Source organism: Aspergillus aculeatinus (genome assembly GCF_003184765.1).
Source record: "Aspergillus aculeatinus CBS 121060 unplaced genomic scaffold BO66scaffold_21, whole genome shotgun sequence".
NCBI classification, from domain to species: domain Eukaryota; kingdom Fungi; phylum Ascomycota; class Eurotiomycetes; order Eurotiales; family Aspergillaceae; genus Aspergillus; species Aspergillus aculeatinus.
Genome location: NW_020291490.1, coordinates 408,588 through 429,927, shown reverse-complemented (window position 1 = coordinate 429,927; position 21,340 = coordinate 408,588). Strand labels below are relative to the sequence as shown.

Below are 21,340 nucleotides of genomic sequence, written 5' to 3'. Positions count from 1 at the left end.
GACTGCTGAGTCAGCAATGGTTGTCTGGGATATGCGCTGGCGCACTAAACCCAAGAAGGAAAACAGTTGTTGCTGCTGCTGTGCTGTGCTGTGCTTGTGCCTTGCGAGCCGCGATCGCATCGCATCCCCAGCCAGCCAGCCTGCCTGCCTGCCAGCCTGCCGTTACTTAGCGGTAAGTCCACTAACTAAACAACGCCAACCCTGCCTGCATCTCGATCAATTCCCCTCCGGCGGTTGACTAAACTTGTCCTCCCTTCCTGCGTCTCGCTGACGGCTACCCACCCCCCTCCATTGTTTTCTCCTTTACATCCCTGGTTCTGGACCCGTCATTGTTTCCGTCATTATCTCCTCTCTTCTTGACCACTCTAACTATACTAAACTCGGTTCCATCCTCCACTTCTCACCGCCAGCGCTTGTTGCAGAGAGTGAGCTGGACCGTCCATCGTCCCAACTTTTCCTCCGGAAACTCCAGAAGCTACGCGAATTCCCCGAATAGCTTGTCAATCGGCCGGAGGACAAATCAGCGACTCAAGTCAAACCCAATCTTTCTCCGTCGGCGCATGGTGCATTCTTCGGAGTGGGGGATCTCAATAGATCTCCTTCGGTAGTTCCGACATTCCACAGCATCTAATCTCGCCCGTCTGTTGCAGGAGCCACTCATCGATCTCGGCCTGACATCACCGGAGGACAAACTCATTGACAAGCATGGCGGCGGATTCGGGGCTCACGGCTCCCGGGAGCAGTACGTACTCCTCGAATACGTTACATGTGGGTGATGGGACATGGGACTCGGAGCGCGACACATTCCTGCTGCCCAACTTGATGGGGATCAACTTCGACACGATGCGATACAATGGTAGGTGCAATCCATACATGTCTCCACATCTGCTAAAATCTCGCTTACCATGGGCGCTAGGAATGGGGAACCGATTCAAAGATATGCCCGAATACCATACGCTGATCATTGTTCACGGTGTCATCGCCACTATCGTATTTCTCGGTCTAGTCCCCATCTCGGTCTTGATTGTTCGATATTATTCGCGATGGAACCCATACTGGGCATTCAAGTTGCACGTCTGGTGCCAGGTTCTGACCGTGATGCTGAGCACTGTTGTGTTCGTATTTGGCTGGTTTGCTGTAGGCCCCCGACGGAGTTTGACGAATCCTCACCATGGAATTGGCCTAGCGATCTATGTCTTGGTGTGTTTCCAGGTGTTATGGGGCTGGCTTGTTCACAAATTCGAAAGAAACAAGAGGCGCTTTCATGTGCCGCTAAAGCTTGTCGTAAGTCGACCAAGCAGTGACATCTCCGATGGTCTACATGAGGGCTAATCGATTGCCAGATACATCGGTGGATTGGCCGCGCTTTGACAATCTTGGGAATTGTGCAAATACCACTAGGTCTCACTCTCTACGGCTCACCCAAAGTGCTTTTTATCCTATATGCGATCGCCGCCTTCGCGCTTCTGGCAACATGGTTTGTGTTATCCTACCTATACGATACTGAGGGCTATCACATGGAGGGGGATTATGAAGCTCGTCGTAGCTACGTGTCCGGCCCTCCTGGTCCTGAAGGAAACCCCCCTGGTGGTCTCGGTCCTATGGCTGGCGCGGGAGCAGTAGGCTCTGGGTTGGGCTCACTCTTCAGAAGACGCTCGCGAGGTAAAGACCATGAGTATGATGATCCGCACCCGGGTTATCCAGAAGAGAAATACTCCGATGGGGGCAGGCGCCGAGGACGGTGGGAGGACACGATGCTCAAGCTGGGGGCTATTGGCGGGGGTGCATGGCTTGTGAAGAAGTTTCTCGACCGAAGGCGCGATCGGGATGATGATACGGAGTCTGGTCGTTATAGCCGGGCTCATGGACGCAGCGACAGTATAACAGAGGAAAGCCTAAGTCGAGTGGAGCCAACGCAGCGCACGCCTCTCAATCGGCCCCCGAGTCGGCCTCCAAGCCGACCACCGAGCCGACCAGCTAGTCGCGCTCAAAGCCCGGGATCATCGTATTACTACGACAGCACCTACCTGTCATCCGAACCTGCACGCAGACCGTCACACACGCTTCGAAATGCTGTTCTAGGAGCAGGAGCCTTTGCTGCATTGAAGGGTCTGTTCTCCCGTCGCAAAGCAAATGATGAGCAGCGCCGAGTAGAGGACTTGCGCCGCCGCGAGATGGAAGATGAAAAGTTAGCTCGCGCGAATAGTGGGCGACGGTACACTGGAGACGGCTATTACCCGCGACGAGGTCCAGAGTCGTTCACTGCCACTGATATTTCGACGGAGTTGACACATCCACCACACCGCCCACCACCTCATGGAGAATCTGTTATCTCTGCTGTGCCTATGGCGTCTGGGGCGGTTGATGGCGCGCGCTCAGACCTGCCGCCGGCATCAGCTCCTCCGGTCCCGCACGATCTGCTCTCAGAAGCTCCAGCCCCTCCTCGACATGATTCGGGCGACTTAGCAGCTGGTGTAGCAACGGGGGCGACTCTAGGTGCTGCTGCTGCTGCCTCCTCTGGCCACCGGCATCGCAGCAGAAGCCGGCACCGCGATGATCATGTCGACTCACCCCCTGTATCCGTCAAAGTGAAGATGCATAACGATGGCCGCCACGTCACGCTCAGAAGATTGACCGACGAAGAAGCTGCCGCGAGCCGGGAGGCAAGGCGCCGGGAAAGAAGAAGCTCACGCCGCCGAGCCGGCAGTGCAAGCTCCTTATCCGGCAATGAAGGGGGCAACTACGACCGCTGGCGTCGGGTCGAGGAGCTGGAACGTCAACAGCAGGCGCAGATGCACCGAGAGCAAGCCGCAGCGGCGGCGGCGGCTGGGGTTGGAGCATCTGCGGCCCCCTCATCTAGCATCCCCGCGACATACTATGCGCCTCCGCCGAACATGACCAACTTACCTCCTCCGCCTCCGCCCCCTGTACCTTCCAGCCACCCCTACGGCGCAGCCAGTATCACATCACCCGGAACGGGAACATTCACTGGGACCGAGGCCAGCGAATACGCGAGCAATCGACGTCGTAGACGTGCGGAACGAGCTCGTGCACGTCAAGAGAGACAGCAAGGCGTTGAATTCACCTGAGAAAAAAAAGACATATTGCGTTCTCTCTTCTTGTCTCTCCTTTTCTTTTAGTATAGCAACGATATGATACTGACGATCTTATGTGGTAGGATTATATCTCTGTTTGTCGATTTTAGTACCTCTTTTTGTTGACGTGTTGATGTTGATGTGATGTTGATGTTGATGTTGATGATTTGGTGTATATGAATTGTTTGTGTGCGAAGTACCCCCCAACTCCATGCGGTTTACCTTGGGCGGGTGCTGTGCTTTTGTGATTACAGTAATAAATGCATGTGATGTGGTCAGAGGAGGTGCCTGGCCCTGGTCGGAGTAAGCAAGCAGAAAAGAACGGGTCTTTTTATAACGATAGATCCCTTCCTAGAGGTCCCTTTGGTTGTCAATACGCACACAGTCGCGTCGCTTGGTGGGTGATTGCAGTCACCCCTCAGGCGAGCAAGTCGGTCAATTGGCGCTAGCTAGCTGCCGGGACATTGAAAGAATCAGTAAGCCTGCCGGTACAGTACAATCGAGACCAAAGACTCAACCACAGGTAGAGCTCGCAGAGGACCGACCGTCAATCGATATCAAGATTCATCATCTAGGCGTGTCAGTTGACTGCGAAAGTCACTCAGCAGGCGGAATGGAGAAGCTTCTCTTGTAGAGATCGTAGTCATAAGGATGATAGTATGATAGATCTAGTCCCATCGAAGGAAATGGGATTGGGTCAAAGTCCAGTCTCTTTGAAACAATCAGAAATACAATAAATAGACAAGACAAAGGGCCTAATGGAATTCGTCGAGATTAGGCATCGCACAAATGGGGAACGAACATCAATGTCTCCGAGTCGGCGGAGAAGTTAGCAAGCACTACCTTACCTTATTTGCCTTTGAGAACACTTAGCCACATATCAAATCTCACTAGCGATCTCACTATGGCATTTCGTTGTCGATTCATGATGAGCTTAACTTGCTTGCTCTTTTCGTCCGTTGGAGTTCAATCTTGTCGGGACTGCAGCTGGCTCGGATTCTAAGGCGACTGTAGGTGAATGCTTAAGGTTTTATGCATTGAGCTACAGATTATTCGACGAGGTAACAGATGCATGTGATAATCGGAATCTGCTATTCTTTTCTCGGTTAGACTTCCCCATGACTATTAGATAGCTCTCGACATAAAGTCTATTCGTCGGCAGCCTTGTCTCGATATCTAATGGTCATAGGTTCAATAGTCATGAATCAACTATGTAACAATCTCACAATAGGATAATAATAAAACCCTAGCTCTCATTCTCATTGCCCTTCCTCACCGAGACCCTCGTTTTGATTGAACCTTTGTGCTTGACTCGGTCGATGGACCAAATGCCCCTCTTCCACACCACTGTATCTCTCAGACGCGGTCAGCTCTGAATGAATATATTGACACCAACCTTTTCCAAGAGAAAAGTAAGAGATACTACAGCGAAATGCAGAAGTAGGTGGAGCAATCCAATCACTGCACATGGGGCTGCAGAGCCTATGACCTGGAGGAAAGCGGCATTGAGGAAAGACACAATCCGCAGAAATAGAAGTGGAACAATGACGTCAACCCTAACAAGATGTGCCGTGGACATGTACGGAGAAACAAAAGTATCTTTTAGACCGTCGCGGCTCTTAGCATAGGTCTGCGCAATCGGCCAAGTGACGCGCACATGGAACGAGCATGACATTGATTGAGATAGCAAGTCCCGCTCAGATCGCTGCCCAATTAACAAGCTGACAATAGCACACTCGTTTTCCTTGGTTTGTAGCCAGATAGCTCGGAAGGGCTTGCGCATATACGTCTCCAGCAAATCACCGATTGAACGCCGTCCATGTGGCAGGGTTTGACGATGACCGTCAAGGGCAGGGAGCCGGATATTGTTACTTGCTGCGCTGTCTGGTAATCCGAGGTTGTGACGGAAGAGTGACTCGTCGACAATCGGACACGGTGCCGGCAATGGCACTTCCGGGCTATCTTTCACAACGTAGGTTGTCGTCTCTGGACATGGTATTATTAGACGCGGAAGGACATGCGATGATGGGGAACTCTGATTAGTCCAGGGTTTCTTTATGCGCGTGATTGACTCATGTCCCTGATATCGTCCCATCGATAGGTTGAAAAGACGCAAAGGAGCCCCTGCCGCGGTGCTAGCATCTGAGGATCTGTTCCAAAGGACTTTCTTCTCTGGCGCGTCGTTCCGGGATCAGCCACAGATGAGCGAACATGTTCGGATACAGTGAAAGTAGGAATTTCGAACTCAGAGAGGAAAGCCGGCTTTGGTGGCTTGGGGGGCTTCTGAGAGAGCTCGCGATTGAGACTTTCTGTACGACTCGGTTCAATAAGGACGCCATGTATCGCGCTCACGGTGGGCTCGTTCAAAGTCAATTTGGTCGGAGATGATCGGCTTTCGAGATCGCATAGTTCATTCTCCTTTGTAGACCCGGGGATTGAGATTGATGAGCTACGTTGAATTTCAGGCTCAATCCCTATGTCCTTTGCATTGTATGTCGTGACTGAGGAGGGGTTGTTGTCAACGTCCATGGGGAAAATCTGGAATATATCGGTATCACGAGAATCATTCCTCTGCAAAGCTGGGGGCACCTTGAGATTTTCCAGCCCGCTGGAAGCGACTCGGTCGAGGGAAGACAGGGGGGATTTCATAGACCGCAGGTCGGAAACAAGCGGCAGGATGTTGGGTTGTTTGTGGTCGCCAAGCTCAGGTTCGTAGACCAGGGAGCTTGAGCCAGACAATACTGACTGTTGGGCCATCGTCAGCAAATATCTGTTGCAGTCTGCGCACTCAGGATTAGCACGAAACTAGACAGAGGGGAAGCAGCGGAATGCACGGAAGGAAGTTCGAGGGAGTGCTTCAGGAGACTCGGACTGGAATCCAACAACCAAACTGGGAAGGAGCGGCCGGGAAACCGAGGAGTCCAAGAAAGTCTTAGTTAGCAATAATCGTCAGTGGAACTAATGCCACACAAGCCTTCAGTGGGCGTTGTCTTCAATTCATGCAAAACAACATTTCAAGAGAATTGGCTTAATTCTACAAGGTCAGGTGGAAGGTCGCGACTGGATATGTACATCAGGTATCTATTTAAGGTGGGCTTGGAGGGTCTCAAGAACCTGGTCATGGCGTTAGCAGACAAACTCATAGTATAACGAAGCGGACTCGACTTACCTCAAGCTCGATCTTAGCCTCGGCAATATCCTGCTCGCTGCCGCTGCCGCTGGCAATCTTCTGGGCCTCGGCGATCTGGGAGCGGACAGCCTGAAGTAGACGAATGACTACATTAGTTATCTGGCGACGCGACATAACAAGGTGGGAGGGACACTTACCTCAGCGCTGAAGTCCTCAAGGGGGTAACCCTCGACGGCGTTGATGCTCAACTGGGAGTCAGGCTGCACAACGGCGAAGCCACCGGAAACTATACAAGAAGACAAATACGTCAGCCAGGCTCAAAGCCAAGTAGCAGCTGCGATCCAAGCAATGTCTGTTTGAAGTGGAGGTAAAGCCGGGTCTCGATAGAAATGGTCGGACGTACGGAAGAACTTCTTGCTGGCACCACCCTCCTCAACAACCTCGACGAGACCGGGCTTAAGCTGCTCGATGGAGGGGACGTGGTTGGCGAGGACACCCATCTCTCCGGACTCAGCAGGGATGTTGACCTGGACACTGGATGGAAAAAGACTCGTAAGTACGGGGCGGTCAAGGTTGAAAGAGTTTCGTCGGTCGATACGGGAGTCAAGGGACCACATACACGCCAGTGGACTTGAAGATAGTCTGTTTGAGAACAAATTTGTCAGTCACTGAACATCATGGCGGACGCAGCGGGTTGCATAACAGAGTCGGAATCGTACCTGGTGAGGCAGGGTCAAGGAAAGCTTGATCTTGTCGTTGACAGCCTCGGCGTAACCTCTGCGCTGAAGAGGAACGCGGAAAGCAGAGGGACGAGCCCTGAGAGCAGAGCGAGCGAAGCGGAGAGAGCTCATCTTGCAATGGACGGAATGGAGGTGGTGGTGGTGATATCCCTCTTGAACCTGGGTTGAGAGTTGCAAAGGTCGAAGTCGGATGCCGGTTGTTCCCTAGCGGCTCTTCCGGTCACGTGGGGGGGGCCCGCGCGACAACACCGCCAACGAACCCGATGATTTGACCAAGTACGTATTGCGAACTGACTAGTGGGCACGGTATCTAGCCTCTACGCCGTCATCGGATTTGTTCAGAATCTGCAACGGAAGGCTTATACTCTGTAGATATTACTCAATTTCAATCTAACTCACAAAGATCAGCACAGACGTGTGTTCTGTCAAGATCGCTGCCTTTCACAAATTAGGACCATGAGTCAAAGACGAGCACCAGCAAAATTCCGGTTGCGATGGCGCAGATGAGCCCTCTTATTGGCTTCTGGCAAGGCAGGTATCCTACTATGAATGTGCATGTTTAAATCCAAGATCGTCCATGAAGCCTTCAACATGAGCGCAGGCCCAATTGCATACTTCGAGATCCATAGTACTTCTGTAGTCACGTGATATGGTGTTTGGCCTTGGCTCGGCTATCATAACAGTGTTTCTGTCAGGTCAGGCAGCGCTATCAGGCATCAAGAAGCAGTCGACCACCAATGCTTCTGTCCCGCAACTCACTTAGAGAGCAGCAACCTCACATCAATAATGTTTGGGATTCAAACCAACTGGGTGTTACAACAGATGCGCAGATTCATCTCTCAAGATAACATTAGTCATCGGTTGCGGGCGTTGATGCCTCAGGCCCATACAACATACTTCGAGGGTCCATGAACGTCTAACCCAACCTCTAGTTCTAACGGATCTGATACAGAAGATGGAAAGACGTCAGGAATAAGTGTAATATGTAACATAAATAGCACTAATGTTGTTCCCCTCCACACGGTTATACGGGGAGTATAGGGGGGGAAGTCAAGCAGTAGAAGCAGCTGCAAGTGAAGTGATAGCTGAGGCGGACACGCTAGCCGTGCTCGGTAAGCGAAATCCCACACTGAAAACCAGCCCTAGCCGAACCTGCCTTGGGGACTCTGGCCTTCCGCTCAGTTCAGGATAACCTCACCCGCCAACTCCTCGTCAACCGTCTCCCAGTTGCGACAAATCCGACAAGATGGCGAGTATGTACACCCCTGCTCCATGAATTTTTGTCCCAGGAAAAAAAGACGAAGAATTCAACCGGTCCCAAACATCAGCATCCCTCCCCTGGGACCGTTCGCCATGTTTCTACAGGTCCATTCGGCAACCGTGATCAGTTCACTGACATGATTCTCCCACACAGAGTCCAAGAACGCGTCTCAGCACCACAACAGCCAGAAGGCTCACCGTAACGGGTGCGTACCCTCGAATCCCCATCGAACCAAGTCCTGAAAGAACCACACGAATGTACGAATGGAATGGAGCGGGGAGGGTCGCTATGTTGGATCACGGCGCGATTGTGGAAGGAACCTCTCAACCATCGTTGTTCCATCCAACACGACAACAGCGCCTTGACCGTCGCCATTACCATGAGATACAACACCGGAAACACATGAATGCAAAAAAAATCGCTGACCTTGTCGATCTTCCGCTCCACAGTATCAAGAAGCCCAAGACCAACCGTTACCCCTCCCTCAAGGGTGTTGACCCCAAGTTCCGCCGCAACCACAGACACGCTCTTCACGGTACCGCCAAGGCTCTGGTACGTTGACCCAGCGAGTCCCTCGATCTCCTCACATTCGCTACCCTCCATCGACCCTCCCGACCTTCGATTTGCGAGAAGAACGATCTGGCTAACAACTCGAACAGAAGGAGCGCAAGGAGGGCAAGCGCGAGGTCGCATAAATCAACTAATATAGAAACGTTTTAAAAAGAAATGAAAGCGATTTGAGTTGGTTGATCTTTCTTTTGCCAAAACGCCCCCGCGCACCATGAGTGGGATCGTCTTGTCTTGTCGGATTTAGCCCAGACTGGTCCTCACCCCACCCGGCTACATGTTTTCGCAAACGGTTGTCACATAGGAAAGGAAATTGACTGGTTTCTGCGGGTATACTTGGAAGAGCGAGTCGTGCTCTTCTGCTATTTTTCTTTTCCGTCCTTGCCCGCATCGTGGTGAGTGACGGGTTTTCCCCCACAAATTCGGTTCGGGTCTTTTTGCAGACCGGAGTCGGAGATCAGGCATATGTGTGTACAGCTTCGTGCTTATTTTTCCATGCGCGCTTGCTGAAGGATTATTTTAACGTGCCGAGAGAAGATCCCATGCCCTCCTGACTTCCAATCACCCTTGGCCTTTTGCTCTCCGTGGGTCAAGGGTGCATGGACGGAGGGCTACATTCCCAGTAGACTGATGTAGAGCTATAATTAGTCAATTTATTGAATTTGTTACCTGATTTTCATCTATTCACATACATATCCTCACATGATACGCGCCAATTGAATGCTCCACAAACATAAATGTTCCCCGACTGTATACTATATCTTCCAGACCACGAGCCTCTTATCGAACCCTCCACTAACTAGCCATTCCTCCCTCAGAGCTCTGCCATCGGAGCCTGAACGCTCAACCCAGCCGGCCCAGATGGCTCTAATCTTACACCCTGCCTCATGGCCATTCTTCAAGACAGTAACAATCTTACCGGACTTGGCCTCGAGTCCGCGAATAGCCCCATCATCGCCATTGACCCAGACTCCCGAGCCATCCGGCCGCCACACCACCTGCGGGGTCGAGTACGCCGTCTGCGGCGCGAAAGTGTTGGCCTGAACCATGATGGCAGCATCCTCTCGGTTCTGAAGCGACAGCGCCGCAAGCGCCTGCGCAGCCTGCGTCACCGGCTCCCTCGCACCCACGCCACCATCACCGTCATCCTCACCGCTCCCGCCCAGCGTCTCCTGCGACGGAAACAGCAGCCGCACAATCATGACCTTCATGTGCGGGAGCGTGGACGTTGCAACCGCAAGAAGGCCCGCGTCATGGGGGCTGAGGGCCATGCACGAGGGGGAGAACGCCACCCAGGCGTTCGAGTGCGGGGCCAGGTTCTGTCTCCCGAGCAGGACACACTCGGCCTGATGCTGCTGCTGCTGCTGAGGGTGGGTTGTTTCTGCAGCGGTGGATGCTGCCCGTGACCCTTCTACGCGGTAGTAGTAGATATACGTCGAGTCCCGTCTGGAGACGAGGAGAAGAAGTTCCTTCGTGTCGACGTGACGGACGAAGAGGATGGATTCCGGGTTCGTTTGCAGGGAGATCTGCGCCACGGGCTCGCCGATGGTTACTGGGGTGTGCTCGTCGGCTGCTGCAAGGCTGCTGTGGCTGCTATTGCCGGCGCTGAGCTGATAGAGGAAGACCTTCGAGTCCCAGCCCGCGGTTGCAACCCATACGGTCTTGTCGTCTGCTTCGTGCGCGACCACCTTGACCGCGTATTTGGCATGGTCTTTCCGGCGCGCGACGACGCTGGCTCCACGCTGGAGAAGGAGGTGGCCGGACATGTTGGTCAGGAGCAGGAACTGGCCTTCTCGGATCGGCGTGTAGGACAAGATCGGCGACTCCGACGTGCCGGAGAAGGACCGCACGAGGTCGTTGCCGGCGGAGGCTTGGAACACATGGAGCTGTTTGTCTGCTCCGGTGGCCACCAGGATGGGTCCGTCGGACTGCCCTTCCCTGTCGTCATGTTGCCAGTGCTCCACAGAGCAGGATAGCAGATTGGATGCGGTTGGCGTCTCGATGATCGTAGGGTTGGCCGGGGCTTTATATACCATGCATTAGTGATTCTGTTCGCTTGACTCCGGCGGTTCAAGATGAGGGTGACATATACCAGGCACACTCCAGAAATCCTTTTCCTGGTCGCTCTCGTTGTACCGCTCAAAGCTCACGCTCTTATGAAACGCTCGTTTCTCGTCGAGCACGCTCTCGATGGTCCAGGAGTCCTGCTCGTCCTTTCCGCGGATTTGTCCCGCATTGGCTGGCAATCCCGCTTCGCGGAGGAAGGCATCGAGGGTCTCTGTGTAATTGTGTGCGCGCAGAAAGCGAGCCACAAGGTCGCTCGCCAGTGATGAACTTTGCGCTTCCAAAGGCATTGTTTTTTTTTTTTTGTTATGTTTGTGAGATGCGGGGATAGGTCAATCAGTTGGGGGGGGGGAGGGGAAATATATTTCTGACATAAGTCCGCTCCAGCGGTTAGACCCTTCAACAACCATCGAACTCGGTATCGGTTTGAAATGTCTTCGTGCCTTTTTTTTTTTTGGAAGGATTGAAGAAGTCATATCATCAGTAACTCCATCATCAGAATATTTATGTCTCAGAGATAAGTATAATATCGAGCTTCCAAAGATGGGATTTGTCATTGTGAGGGAATTGCGAATCGCGAAACACCGTCCCAAGGCATCATGCTAGAGACTAAATGATAAGAATATTACAAAACGAAAATGCAAAAAGAAAAGCCTTTCCTTCCAGGGGTATTTTCTAACATAGAATGCAGAATGCCTCAGCTGAACATGTCCTCCGCTCTCCGTCGAGGACCTCCCCGCCCTTCGATCTTCTCCGAAAACAACTCCTTGCCGGCATTGGAATTGAACTTGGACGGGAAAAGCTCTCGAACAGACGCCCCCCGTCCCTTGATTGAGATACCGCTTGCTGCACCACGAATAGACATTCCTTGATCATCCCGACCTTGACCTGCAGTTCCACGGATATTGAGCCCGCTCGAATCTGAGTCGCTAGGGAAAAGCTCAACGTTCTTGTTCTTTCGTTGTGGCTGTATGTCCTGTGCTCCATCGACGAACGGTACAGAAATCCGCCGAGCGAAAAGATCAGCTGTCTCGTCCGCAGCATCGATCGCATCGGATCGGCGGTGGTTGCTGTGCTTGCTGGGGAAGAGTTCTTTGACCGTCTTGTGGGGGAAAAGCTCGCGCGTGTTCGAGTCGCTGTCGCCGGCCTTGGAGGACGGGAAGAGCTCCCGGCCCTCATTGCGACGACTGGGCGGGGGCGAGCGCTCACGAAACTGCCGGCGGGAGCTGGGGCGATCTGTGTCGACGTATCCCCCTTCCATCAATGTATCACGACCCGGTGAAGCACTGCGGTTGCGTAGACGACCCGAAGAGCCTCCTTCATCCTCGGGAAACAGATCCCTTGGCCCTCGCCTGCCACGTCCGCGAGATGGTTCGGAGCGGTCGGCGCTCACTGCCCGCGTGTCGTCATACATGTTGACGTTGAAATTGTCGTCAGCGTCGCGGTCCCTCCGCCGCCGCAGTTCCCGACCATCGAATCTCCTTCGTCTGTAGTCGCCATCGCTGCTGTCACCACCGCCGTGCTGACGTCTGTCCGCAAACTCGCGTCGGAGGCGCTCCCTGGGATCATGCTCAGGATGCATGAGATAGAACCGACTGGCTTCGTGCGCGCGTGGCTTCTTCCGATCCGTTATGACAGCTGATCTGACCTGGAGCCCGGAATCAGGGTGCAAGGCGAGGAGCTTGGCCGACCGTAGACGTAGAGCGGGGTATTGAGTCACATCCTCCTCTTCATTAGGTTGTGTAAGTGCCGCCAATGCCTGGAGGCCGACCTCTGGCGATGAGTACAAGAGGTTCGCGGAGGTGTCATCGATCCATTCGACACGGCTTGGTTCCTCAATAGAGAAGTTCTCGCTTGCGAATCTCTTGATATCGTCGGTTGTCAATTCGTCAACACCGCGTATGTGAACCTTTTCGTACTGGGCGTCTGAAGAAAGTGCATCGACGGCTTCGTTGGTGGTAGCTGTTGCGGCTGTTGGGTCCTGGCAACACGAAGGAGTGTTAGGCGGGGTGGCATTCGCAATGGCTACTCATTAACGAGCGCGACTTGACTTACGATATCGATGTGCTCATCTTCGGGGAGAGGCCCGAGATCAAGGTCCATATCAATGTCCATGGAGGCCATGATGGTCTCGGAGGTGAATGTGCTGTTGAAGACAAACTTCGGCGAATCGCGAGAAGGGTTGTTGCGCAATGGCGATCTCCAGCGAGGGGGAAACTGAACAATGACAGACGTGCAACAAGACCTGTATGGTTTGAGAAAATAACAGGTGCTTCAATAAGTTGTAATAAGCAACTCAGGGGTCATAAACTGGAACGAAGACGGGCAGACAGGAAACTCCACTGGTCGCAAACTGAGGCCGACATGAAGTCTACCTCCACACCGCCCGGAGGTTCCGTCGGCGGAGCTCCACCGAAGCCATCCTCGATTCTATACATGCCTTTCATCTCTTTCATTTGTCTTTCACTTTCACTTTCAATCACGGCAGCTTACTTCTTATTTGACTACTAGCTATCATGCTCTCCTAGAGCTGGCAGACAACACTTCTTTGAATTAGACCTCGGGTTAGCTTATTGAGCTTGAAACCTTCCATGTGTTCTGGATTCAGTATGAGAATTACTACCAACGCCACCGGCCTTAATCGATATTGGATGGTTGAATTGCTGTTCAGGATGGATGAATCCTGGCCATACCCTCAGAGCAGGATATGCTAGTGAATCTACTTCTCAGAAGGACTACATATTTGCCGCAGTCTCAGGATGCTGAAAGGCAATATTACCGACTGTTCAATTGACTCCTTTCACACAATAATGACTAACTTACTGATCGACGCTCCTTTCTAAGTGAGACATCATACCACCAGCGTCAGATGAGACAGGGTACAGCCACCGTACAAATGCTATTTGCATTGAGCATGGCCCAGAACAAGGTCAACTACTGGTCTTCACACCTTCAGCGGCCATCATTCCACCTAGGATCACAGACTGTGCTTCCTATAATTCACGCTGTGTCTCAAGACTCCTAGCCCAGGTATATACTATTCAGGGATCAACGGAAGACGAGATTCTTGGTGGTCATCAAAGATCCATGGCCTTCCCCGCTTCTCGTCTGTCTCCAGTACGGCTTGACACATTTAGGCTATTTCCCCTCTTATCAAGCCAATCGGCATCTTACACGGATCAATATGGATTCATCGCCTAGCTCGCCCTGCAGTATTCGAGCTCCAGAGTGTCTCCACTACAGGAAGGTTTTCATCCAGCAACAATGAAACAGTCATCGATATACCAATGACCACCCTGGTGACACCGAATGCAACAGTGCGGCTACCACGGAATGCGCTGTGCTAGCTTTTCAATTGGGCCATGCCTGCGAGCACGACGCCAGTCCAGTCACCGGCTATTATGAGGGGCTTGCAGCTGTAAAAGCGGAAGGTTTAAGTCTGCCACCCCGCTACTGAAATATCAAACGATACTACATAGTTGCTTAAGGGAATCCTCCTCTTTTCTACTGCTCTTTTGTCCATCGAAATCTGCCCAGGTAGCGTTGAAAATACGACACGATGCTCTACGCAGAAGGCAACAAAGTCGTCTTCCGATTCGATGATCATACCCTCTGGATCGAGCCTTGGAGCGAGAATGCGTTCCGTATCAGAGCCACGAAACTCGCGTCCATGCCCACTGAAGACTGGGCATTGACTTCGGAGGTGGATTCACCTAAAGCAACTATCGAGACCCCGAAGAATGAGGATGCAACCATTGTCAACGGCAAGATTCGAGCAACTGTCTCCAAACGGGGTAAGATAACCATCTTCGACCACAAAGGGAACAAACTCCTTGAGGAATATGCCCGTCATCGTCGGGACCCCAAGGACCCAAAATGCAGCGCATTGGAGATAGAGGCCCGAGAGCTACGACCGATCCTGGGAGGCGATTTCCATCTTACAATGCGCTTCGAGTCGCTAGACCCCAAGGAGAAGATATTCGGCATGGGACAGTACCAGCAGCCGTCACTCAATCTCAAAGGTTCAGACCTGGAAATGGCCCACCGGAACTCTCAGGCTAGTGTACCCTTTGCGGTCTCTTCGCTCGGATACGGCTTTTTGTGGAACAACCCGGGCATTGGGCGAGCAGTGTTGGGAACCAATACCATGAGCTTTGAAGCGTTATCCACAAAAGCGCTCGATTACTGGGTCATTGCGGGTGACAGTCCCGCCGAAATCGTCGAGGCCTACAGCAGGGTGACGGGCTATGTTCCTATGATGCCGGAGTACGGACTCGGATTCTGGCAATGCAAGCTGCGGTACTGGAACCAGGAGCAGATTCTGGACGTGGCGCGCGAGTACAAGCGTCGAGAGGTTCCGCTGGATCTCATTGTGGTGGACTTCTTTCACTGGCCACACCAGGGAGAATGGAAATTCGATCCCAAGTTCTGGCCCGATCCAGGTACATTCCCAGTGGGAAGACGTCGAGATACTCTCACTTATAGAATTCGACACTGACCCCATTGTTTCTCCACAACTTAGACGCGATGATCAAGGAGCTCAAAGACATGAACGTCGAGGTCATGGTCTCCATCTGGCCGACGGTCGAAACCGCGTCCGAGAATTACCCCGAGATGCTAGAACGCGGTCTTCTCATCCGCCACGACCGCGGGTTGCGAATCGCCATGCAGTGCGATGGGGACATCACACACTTCGACGCGACGAACCCCGAGGCGCGCGCTTTTGTTTGGAGCAAGGCCAAGCAGCACTACTACGATAAGGGCATCAAAGTCTTCTGGCTTGACGAGGCGGAGCCCGAGTACGGTATCTACGACTTTGACATCTACCGTTACCACGCGGGCAGCAATCTGCAGATCGGGAACATCTTCCCCAAGGAATACGCCCGGGGCTTCTACGAGGGCATGCAGGCCGAGGGCCAGGAGAACATCGTCAACCTCCTCCGCTGCGCCTGGGCCGGCAGCCAGAAGTACGGTGCCCTGGTCTGGAGCGGCGACATCGCCTCCTCGTGGCCGACCTTTCGCAACCAGCTGGCGGCGGGCTTGAACATGGGCCTCGCGGGGATCCCCTGGTGGACAACCGACATTGGGGGCTTCCACGGTGGCGACCCCAACGACCCCGCCTTCCGGGAGCTCTTCACCCGGTGGTTCCAGTGGGGAGCATTCTGTCCGGTGATGCGGCTGCATGGGGACCGCGAGCCCGTACCGGAAGGCCAACCCACCGGGTCTGGCGCCGACAATGAGATCTGGTCGTATGGGGAGGAGGTCTACCAGATCTGCAAGAAGTACATCGGCATCCGCGAGGAGTTGCGCGACTACACCCGGGGCTTGATGAAGGAAGCGCACGAGAAGGGATCCCCCGTGATGCGGACCATGTTCTACGAGTTCCCAGATGACCCCAGGGCCTGGGATTGCGAGACGCAGTACCTCTTCGGCTCCAAGTACCTGGTGGTTCCCGTGCTGCAGGCCGGGCAACGGAAAATCACGGCGTATCTGCCGGCTGGGGCGTCGTGGCAGCTGTGGGGTGAGAAACACGACCAGGTCTGGAAAGGAGGACGCGAGATCGAGGTGGCCTGTCCCATTGAGACGATGCCTGTCTTCATTCGAGTGTAGATTTGCATTCAGATGAGATCGGGGAGAGCCAAGGTCCAGGCTGCAGAAGATATAGCTCCACTGAATGCTGAAGAGTTCTAGAAGATACCCAGCACACTGCACCAGTAGATCCCACCCCTAACATCTGCAAGAGAGTACGAGGCCTGCGTAGTTCTTGAATGCCGTTCCGAACCGTAAAGCTAAGGGAAGGGCTGGCGGGTGTCAAGGCCGCAGCTGTCGGTCGTATGCGAAGTATAGTCAGACGGGGTCAGCATGTACTGACAACGCTTCAATCCGCTACGCAGGGACTTGTCAATCGAACAATGGTCACTACGGATGAATAAATGCTAGTCAGTGCTTTATTCACTGAAAGCACATTCACCCTGAGACCTGTCTTCAAACCTCTATATGCCCCCGCATGATCATAGACAAATTCTCCTTACCGTATATGGGAGAACATCCACCATCTCTTTGTGCTCAGATCCACTTGTCGACAGTCGATGTCGTTCTCTTTCAAATCAATCGGCAGTGTAAACAGGTTATCAGATGGGTTACTTGTCTCGCCAGCTGCGGCGACAGCGGTTCATACCTACTGCTGTATTGTCATCTCATCTCTCTAGTGCAGGATTTGCCTAGTGAATTGGAAGTAAACACATAAAACCCATGCTAATAGCATGGAGCAGCAGGAAGCCCCTTTGGCTGTGTTAGTACTATAGTCGTTTGAACACGGATTCACCTCTGATGTCGTCTGACACCACAGTGGCCTAGTAGACTAACTTGAGTGGCAGCAGCAGCAGCAGCAGCAGCAGCAGCAGCAGCAGCAACAACAACAACAACAACCCAAGCAAAAGCATTGACCACAATTCGCCTAGGCAGAGTCGGAGCAAAGTACCTACCTCCCTTAGGATACAAAGATGTGATATTGATGAATGATATATCCACTCGTCAATCCTTGAGCCCGAACTCGCATATTGCGGACTGTCCCCCATCCGCAGCCTCTCCTAAACCACCTATTCTGCACTAGAAATCCTGCCATGCACCTTTGAGGGGGGATCAAGATCTGATTTACTGGTGGGAAATACCAGAAACCTATCCAGCGAAGCCAGTCAGCCAACCAGCTAGTGAGTTTCCATCGAGGCCCAAGCCCATGAAGGAATCCTTAGCAAGATGGGGGATATGTCCAAAGCGGGCAAGAGACAGGACAAGTGACAAGTAGGATCCTTTCCCGCCTCTGGAAAAAAAGAAGAATGACTAACGAAGGTAAGTAAAAGAAAGGAACCCGCAAAAAACAGCTAGAGGGAAAGAAGGGATTTGGCACTTGTTACTAGCTCAGCAGAACACACTAAAAACAATGTGGTCATCAGCGATGGCGCGTGACTTTTCCACATCTCACAGATTTACTACAGCTAGGGAGACGTACGGAGTAGCTAGCTCGAGGACCTGGAAATTGTGCTTCTGAGTTGTTTGCTTATCATACGCACACACACACATACACAGACCTTCAACCCTGTATGTAGTGTGTGTGTTGAATCTCTGTTCATGCAGCAGCTTTTGCTTACTGGTGACAGAGAATAGGTTCAGTACAGTACTCGTGCTTGTTTTCAAACGGAATAGAATTAGAAGCTTCTGTGTGCCACTCTGGACTGGTATCAGTGGGGTGAGTGTCTAGTTACTCCGTACTGGATGTGATGTAGATCAGGTGGTACTGGTATTGCTTGCTTCCTTTTGCGTGTCTCTGTGTCTGTATGCTTGTCTTTCTACTCTTCCTACAACTGGTGGATCAGATTCATTCGGATTCCGCCCCTCCCCGCCAACCTCAGCTCTGTCATTCCCACATGCAAGTGTTTTTCCTTTTCTGCTTGCACCATGGAAAGAGAACTGTGGGACTTCGGGGAAAGGGATGATACAATACACAACACCCTACACTGTGGTGCAAACCAGCAAAGCTACTTCTATTATTATTATCATCATCATATTCTGAAGAAACTCCATCCCACCTCCCATCCCTCCGTCGTTTCCAGGCTCGTTTCCAGGAAATCGCACTGAGGGGGTCAGGAGTATAGGGGCGCTCTGACGTGAATGTCACTAAGATTAGAGGCGAAGAGAGGAAGAAGGTTGGTACCGAGCATAGGAACTGTAACCTCCAGCTGTTTCGTCTATACTTATCCGTGGGGGGAGGGGCGAGTGCATCCACTTTTGGATACACGGGCCTACAGGACAAGAAAAACAAGTAGTAGACGTAGATCATGGATCTGTATCAGCCCTGCCTAGTTTGGGGAGTTTGGAGAGTTACCTAGCTTGAGAAATCGACATAAGTTAACTAGTGGTGAGAAATAACTCCGGACTGGCTGATGAATTCCTGGAAAGCAAGTGACAATAGGCCACTGTATACCTAGTACTGTACATACTATACAGTACCGCGCACATGGAAGGAGAATGATAACACTCATACCAAGCGAAACCACGCAAATGAAAAGCGCTAAAACAATTCATTCTCACAACGATCTCCCTATACACTCATCAACTACCCTGACATAATTTGGAAACTGCGAGTCATGAAATAACCCGGAATCACCCCAAGAAGCAGCGCAAGACAAGCATCGAACCAAGATGGGGGGGAGAAAAGAATGATGCAAGAACCACTTCGGGTCGCCCGATCGATCGGGTTCGTAGGCCAGACTTCCCCCCCATCCTATGAGGAACGTATCTTGGTTGGACAATATATCCAGCTGAATGGCATCCTTTTTCTTTTCTTTTTTTTTTCTTGCAGCTGAATTGCTTTTGGTGGTGGCGTAGCATTCAGCAGCAGCAGCAGCAGCAGGAGAAAAAAGAAAGAATCCCACGTGATTGGATCAACCCACCCCTAAACACTAGCCCGGGTAACCCTGGAGGCCATGGTTATTGCTATGTCAAAGTACTCCGTAGACAAGTCCCGCTAACAGTGCTCCTATATGTTCATACAAGACAATCACTTTGCATGTTTAACCGCATGAGTCAGGATCAGACATCAGGAGACAAATTAAGAACCAGACAAAAGTATTGGGGAAGAGCATATCTACAACCACACAAACAATACACGCACACTCACACAACCAAGAAACAAAGGAGCGAAGTTTTACTACCCTGACAATACCGAGGAAACGCCCGCAACGGCCCGTATCTGACGAGTCCACGTGGGAAGGCTCTTTTTCACTTTTTGAATTTTGAGTTTTGTGTTTTTGCAAAAGAAGAACCCCTTGCGCCTGAGCAGTTTGTGCTTTGGCCCTCTCCCTCTTTCCCCTTTTGAGGGGGAGGGCGGGAACCTGAAAAAGGAACTAGTGTCTTTAGTCACAGGGTTCCGTTCAGTACAGTATCAGAAGGGTACTGTACTGGTAACGGGGTGAAGGCGGATTACCCAGTACTGCACGGGATGTACAATATAACAAGAATCTTTGGAAGGGTGAAACGGAAATACCAACCTTGAAAAGTCGGAGCCCAAAGGGGGGTCGGTCCACTCTTGAGTGACAAATCCCCCCTTCCCTTATTATAGATTCCGTTCCTTCTCGCTGACTTTCTCCGGATCTGGTAATTGGTTTGTGCCCACAGGTTGCCCTTTGGTCCCTGCGCAGTTGTACGGCGGAGGAAAGGCGTCGCGTGGGTGGTGCTTTGCCAATGGGTAGGGGGGGGGGCCATCGGGCGCACCACGACTTCTATATATGTATTCTGTATCTGGATCTGAAAGGGGATCTGTGTGATCGGTCTATATCGTAGATGTCAGCTCCAGCAGGACAATCAAGATAATGAAGGTAGAATCGACCACAATTCCATAGTACACAGTATTCCGTAAACCGTCAGGGAATGGCTTACGATAGGCAGGTATGGCATCGAAATTCAGCCGATCCGTACTGTACATGTATCTGTTAACCATTGTGTACAATACACGAGGGCTCCGTACCATTTGTGTACTCCGCCGTTTCTCCGTCTCCGTATTGATACCCGCATGAGGTCAGTGACTTTTATTTTCTTACCCATGATTCTAGACGACAAGAGAAAAGGCATTTCAGAATAAATGAAAATCGTTGCCGATCACGGGCGGACCGGCAAGGCGGGTACCCTAATCCTAATCCAGAAAAGTCGATCATCGTGCACACCGAGATGCTCCGAGAGCCAATGAGGGTTGTCCAACTGAGTCTGATCTCAACGTTGTGCTGGGTTTCCCATCCCCCATCCATGATGGATGGATTCCCATCTTTCCTGCTGGCTGGCATCGATCAGAATTGCCCAGTGGGCCCCGGCGCGCGGCGCTAAACCCGTCCCAAAAGAAAAGCCAGGCCCTCCCAAATGCCTAGGTCCGTAAGGTAGTAGTAGTGCACTGCATCTCTTTCTTTCCTGAACCCCGACAAAGCCAGCCAGCCCAGCCCCAGCCAAGCTACTTACCTACCTACCCGGGACCTTTGGTCTGGCACCTTCGACAGGAAGAAGGGGGATGGGGCGGATCCACTTGTTCCAGCCTTTCTCACGTTTTTGGTTTTTTTTTCAGCCCACTTCCTTCCTCTAGCTACTTCTCCTTCTTGGAGGTCCAAGGGGTCAACGGCGGGGTTGAAAGCTGAATTATGGGGAGGATGAGAGGAACAAGAAGAAGAAGGAGAAGGAACGGAAAGTCGGCGAACTTCCATACCGATGCTCAATTATAATCTCCAGTCCATCCATCATGGATTCGAGACTTCGAATCCCGTTCAGAGGTAAATCAACATGGAGTGCACGTACGAGGTAGCCAATTAGAATCAGTTCCTAAACGGGACGTTGAACAAGAAGGAGAGAAAAAAAAAACCAGGAACGGCACGGGGTACCAATCGGTCTGAGTGACGAAAGGACCGTGTTCTGCAATGCATCAAGATTCTTCAATTCCATATCC

General features: G+C 52.1%; 7 protein-coding genes across 7 annotated transcripts; 3 read left to right on the top strand and 4 right to left on the bottom strand.

Annotated features, from left to right (window-relative positions):
• Positions 1 to 472: 472 nt before the first annotated feature.
• On the top strand, positions 473 to 3,128 carry BO66DRAFT_79918 (uncharacterized protein). The gene is made up of 3 exons (XM_025653601.1): positions 473 to 856; positions 917 to 1,284; positions 1,344 to 3,128. The coding sequence occupies exons 1-3, from the start codon at positions 706 to 708 to the stop codon at positions 3,087 to 3,089; spliced, it is 2,265 nt and encodes a 754-aa protein (XP_025504581.1). The 5' UTR covers positions 473 to 705; the 3' UTR covers positions 3,090 to 3,128.
• A 2,022-nt stretch (positions 3,129 to 5,150) lies between these two features.
• On the bottom strand, positions 5,151 to 5,852 carry BO66DRAFT_438032 (uncharacterized protein; the record flags this gene model as incomplete). Its single annotated transcript, XM_025651029.1, has 1 exon — positions 5,151 to 5,852. The coding sequence occupies one exon, from the start codon at positions 5,850 to 5,852 to the stop codon at positions 5,151 to 5,153; it is 702 nt and encodes a 233-aa protein (XP_025504580.1).
• Positions 5,853 to 6,107: 255 nt separating this feature from the next.
• Positions 6,108 to 7,135, bottom strand: BO66DRAFT_391568 (F1F0 ATP synthase subunit delta). Its single transcript, XM_025647286.1, has 6 exons — positions 6,945 to 7,135; positions 6,845 to 6,867; positions 6,629 to 6,759; positions 6,423 to 6,511; positions 6,265 to 6,354; positions 6,108 to 6,209 (listed from the first exon to the last, which is right to left on the bottom strand). The coding sequence occupies exons 1-6, from the start codon at positions 7,074 to 7,076 to the stop codon at positions 6,177 to 6,179; spliced, it is 498 nt and encodes a 165-aa protein (XP_025504579.1). The 5' UTR covers positions 7,077 to 7,135; the 3' UTR covers positions 6,108 to 6,176.
• Positions 7,136 to 8,146: 1,011 nt separating this feature from the next.
• BO66DRAFT_391567 (60S ribosomal protein eL29) lies at positions 8,147 to 9,348 on the top strand. The gene is made up of 3 exons (XM_025647285.1): positions 8,147 to 8,218; positions 8,380 to 8,778; positions 8,886 to 9,348. Exons 2-3 carry the CDS (start codon positions 8,629 to 8,631, stop codon positions 8,919 to 8,921), a joined length of 186 nt encoding a protein of 61 aa, XP_025504578.1. The 5' UTR covers positions 8,147 to 8,218; positions 8,380 to 8,628; the 3' UTR covers positions 8,922 to 9,348.
• Positions 9,349 to 9,519: 171 nt separating this feature from the next.
• Positions 9,520 to 11,147, bottom strand: BO66DRAFT_428506 (uncharacterized protein; the record flags this gene model as incomplete). The annotated part of the gene is made up of 2 exons (XM_025650409.1): positions 9,520 to 10,816; positions 10,886 to 11,147. The coding sequence occupies 2 exons, from the start codon at positions 11,145 to 11,147 to the stop codon at positions 9,549 to 9,551; spliced, it is 1,530 nt and encodes a 509-aa protein (XP_025504577.1). The 3' UTR covers positions 9,520 to 9,548.
• Positions 11,148 to 11,403: 256 nt separating this feature from the next.
• BO66DRAFT_428505 (NCBP3 domain-containing protein) lies at positions 11,404 to 13,174 on the bottom strand. Its single transcript, XM_025650408.1, has 2 exons — positions 12,913 to 13,174; positions 11,404 to 12,838 (listed from the first exon to the last, which is right to left on the bottom strand). Exons 1-2 carry the CDS (start codon positions 12,979 to 12,981, stop codon positions 11,555 to 11,557), a joined length of 1,353 nt encoding a protein of 450 aa, XP_025504576.1. The 5' UTR covers positions 12,982 to 13,174; the 3' UTR covers positions 11,404 to 11,554.
• A 975-nt stretch (positions 13,175 to 14,149) lies between these two features.
• On the top strand, positions 14,150 to 16,666 carry BO66DRAFT_79806 (putative glycosyl hydrolase). Its single transcript, XM_025653600.1, has 2 exons — positions 14,150 to 15,299; positions 15,380 to 16,666. Exons 1-2 carry the CDS (start codon positions 14,417 to 14,419, stop codon positions 16,465 to 16,467), a joined length of 1,971 nt encoding a protein of 656 aa, XP_025504575.1. The 5' UTR covers positions 14,150 to 14,416; the 3' UTR covers positions 16,468 to 16,666.
• Positions 16,667 to 21,340: the final 4,674 nt, after the last annotated feature.

What these genes read in the sequence shown, in the direction of transcription:
- BO66DRAFT_428505 (XM_025650408.1), bottom strand. Translation starts at nt 12,981, where the DNA reads ATGGCCTCCATGGACATTGATATGGACCTTGATCTCGGGCCTCTCCCC. An exon ending in AAGATGAGCACATCGATATC is followed by an intron (nt 12,839 to 12,912) that starts GTAAGTCAAGTC and finishes TCGTGTTGCCAG; the next exon opens with GACCCAACAGCCGCAACAGC.
- BO66DRAFT_79918 (XM_025653601.1), top strand. Translation starts at nt 706, where the DNA reads ATGGCGGCGGATTCGGGGCTCACGGCTCCCGGGAGCAGTACGTACTCC. An exon ending in CGACACGATGCGATACAATG is followed by an intron (nt 857 to 916) that starts GTAGGTGCAATC and finishes CATGGGCGCTAG; the next exon opens with GAATGGGGAACCGATTCAAA. An exon ending in ATGTGCCGCTAAAGCTTGTC is followed by an intron (nt 1,285 to 1,343) that starts GTAAGTCGACCA and finishes ATCGATTGCCAG; the next exon opens with ATACATCGGTGGATTGGCCG.
- BO66DRAFT_391568 (XM_025647286.1), bottom strand. Translation starts at nt 7,076, where the DNA reads ATGAGCTCTCTCCGCTTCGCTCGCTCTGCTCTCAGGGCTCGTCCCTCT. An exon ending in CCTTGACCCTGCCTCACCAG is followed by an intron (nt 6,868 to 6,944) that starts GTACGATTCCGA and finishes GTTCTCAAACAG; the next exon opens with ACTATCTTCAAGTCCACTGG. An exon ending in TGCCAGCAAGAAGTTCTTCC is followed by an intron (nt 6,512 to 6,628) that starts GTACGTCCGACC and finishes CTTCTTGTATAG; the next exon opens with TTTCCGGTGGCTTCGCCGTT.
- BO66DRAFT_79806 (XM_025653600.1), top strand. Translation starts at nt 14,417, where the DNA reads ATGCTCTACGCAGAAGGCAACAAAGTCGTCTTCCGATTCGATGATCAT. An exon ending in CAAGTTCTGGCCCGATCCAG is followed by an intron (nt 15,300 to 15,379) that starts GTACATTCCCAG and finishes TCCACAACTTAG; the next exon opens with ACGCGATGATCAAGGAGCTC.
- BO66DRAFT_391567 (XM_025647285.1), top strand. Translation starts at nt 8,629, where the DNA reads ATGAATGCAAAAAAAATCGCTGACCTTGTCGATCTTCCGCTCCACAGT. An exon ending in ACGGTACCGCCAAGGCTCTG is followed by an intron (nt 8,779 to 8,885) that starts GTACGTTGACCC and finishes CAACTCGAACAG; the next exon opens with AAGGAGCGCAAGGAGGGCAA.